The sequence below is a fragment of the Neopelma chrysocephalum genome, unplaced genomic scaffold, assembly GCF_003984885.1.
Source record: "Neopelma chrysocephalum unplaced genomic scaffold, ASM398488v2 Primary Assembly neopelma1_96013, whole genome shotgun sequence".
In the NCBI taxonomy this organism is placed as follows: Eukaryota; Metazoa; Chordata; class Aves; order Passeriformes; family Pipridae; genus Neopelma; species Neopelma chrysocephalum.
This window is the reverse complement of record NW_020924664.1, coordinates 1-2,151: the sequence shown is the minus strand read 5'-3', so window position 1 is coordinate 2,151 and position 2,151 is coordinate 1. Positions and strand designations below refer to the sequence as shown.

Sequence of the window (2,151 nt, the reverse complement as noted above, 5' to 3'; positions counted from 1 at the left end):
GCAAGAGTGTGACACCAGCTCCCTGAGACTCCTCAAAGACCCCTGCAGAACTCCCCCAGAACCCCTCAAATGCCCCAGAACTCTCCCGGGACCCCTTGAGCCTTCCAGGACCCCCAAACCCCCTTGGGACCCATCAAAACCCCTAAGAATGCAAAAAAACCCCTGAGACCTCATACCCCCCCAAGAGCCCCTCTGAGACACCCCCCCCTCCCCAAAACCCCGGGACCCCTCTAACCCTCCCCCCCCCGAGCCCCAAGGACCCTCAAATCACCATGAGACCCCCCCCCAACTGCCCTCAAACACTCCAGGACTCCCCGAACTCCCATGTCCCGTCCCTCCCGTTTCCCAGTGGGGCCCTCCCATAGTCCCTGTGGTCTCCCAGAGCCCTCCGTGCCCCCGCCACCCTTATCCTGCCCTCCCACCCACATCACGGCAGCGCAGGAGGGTCTCGCTCATCCCCTCCGGTGTCGGCACCCGCAGTTTGATGCAAAATTTCTGCGCCCCCAAATCCATGTCGGGGGTCACCTCACAGCCTGGGGGGATGGGGGGGGTCAGGCAGGCCTGCGTGCAGCCCAGGAGGGGAGTTCAGGGCATCCTAGAGGGGTTTGGGAAGGCTTTGGGACTCTAAGGGGGGCCCAGAGGGGTCCTGGGGGGAGATGGGGGTTTTTCCAAAGGGAATGTGGGCAACTGAGGAGGGGAGCTGGGGGTGTCCCGGGGTGTCTGGGGGAGAATTTGCGAGCCCTGGTGGGGTCCCAGAGGGAGATGGGGGCGGTTCTTGAGGGGGTATTTCAGGGTCCTAGGGGAACCAAGGAGGGGAGTTGGCCTTGTGTCAGGAGGGTCTGGGGGGGAACCTGGGAGTCCTGGGGGGGTGGCCTCAGTGGTCCCAGGGGAGTCTTAGGAGGCCCATGTGGGAGGAATGGAGAGGTCCCAGGGGATTTGGGGGTCTGGGGGGGGTTCTTGCGGGAAGGTCCCAGGGTGATTTGTGAGTGCCAGAGGGAGTCTGGGGGCCCGGGAGGGGTTTTGAGGTCTCACCACGGAGGTTGAGCTGCTGTGGGGGCCCCCCCGATCTCGGGAGGCTCCAGAGTGACAGTGATGACCCCGAGAGCACGGCCCGGGCAGGTCGGGACCCCCAGAACGGCCAGCGGGAGGACCTGGGGATACCCCAAGTTTGGGGGTTGGGGGGGGTCAAGACGGACCCCCAGAATGGCCAGGAGGAGGGCCTGGGGGAACCCCAATTTTGGAGTCAGGGGAGGGGTTTGGGGGTTGTGGGGGTACCTGTAGATCTCCAGCTCCTCCACCAGCTCAGGGGCAGCTCCAAGCTCCTCCTGGGGACTCCCCCAGACCTCAGTAATCCCCATTGACTCCCAGTGCCTCCCCCAGTGCCCCCCACCCCAGCCCCCACCAGTTCTTACCCCTCCCCCCCCAGCAGTGCCCCCCAGTCCCCCCAGTGTGGCCAGAAGAGGCCCCCAGTAGCACCCAGTGCTCCTCAGGGCCTTCCATGTCCATCCCAGTGTTCCCAAGTCCCCCCCAAACCCCTCCCAGTCCCTCCCAGTGCCCCTTGGTCCTCCCCAAACACCCCCCCCAGTACCTCCCAGTGCCCCCCAGTGTCCTCCCCATGCCTCCCAGTGTCCCCAGTCTCACTGGCAGCATGGTGGTCCCTTGCCCCTCCAGGCTTAGCTCCAGTTTGTCCAGGGCTGTGTCCAGGTCCTGGGGCTCAAGGGGGCCCTTGGGGTCCCCATCACCCCCCCTCTGCCCCATCTATCTGGTACTGGGGGGTGGAAGGGTCATGGGGGGTCAGGAGAATTGGAGGGGTCACAGAGGGGTCAGGAGAATTAAGGGGGGGTCCAAGGGGGGACTGAGGGGTCCAGGGGTGTTTGGGGCTCAGGGATGTCCAGGAAGGTTTGTGTGAGTCTGGAGGGTTCTTGGGGGTCCCAGGGGCTTCCAGGGAATCCGGGGTGGGTTTCAGGGTACAGGGGTTTTGAGGAGGATTGCAGAGGATCGGGGCACAGGTTCAGTGGGGTGCCATATTGTCCAGGGGTGTTTTGGGGTACCTGGAGGGCAGCAAAGAGCAGCATCTCCTCCTCGGTGCAGTCGATCTCCTCGGCCAGGAGGGCCCCGCGTGCCTGCTCATGCAGCAGCGCAATGCGCAGC

At 64.7% G+C, this 2,151-nt stretch overlaps 1 protein-coding gene across 1 annotated transcript; it reads right to left on the bottom strand.

Moving 5' to 3' along the window:
- Positions 1-426: 426 nt before the first annotated feature.
- On the bottom strand, positions 427-2,129 carry LOC113981076 (fermitin family homolog 3-like; the record flags this gene model as incomplete). The annotated part of the gene is made up of 5 exons (XM_027708315.1): positions 2,052-2,129; positions 1,642-1,768; positions 1,276-1,325; positions 1,033-1,151; positions 427-533 (listed from the first exon to the last, which is right to left on the bottom strand). Coding segments are annotated over exons 2-5 (393 nt in total), but the record flags the coding sequence as incomplete, so codon positions are not given.
- Between the last annotated feature and the right edge of the window lie 22 nt (positions 2,130-2,151).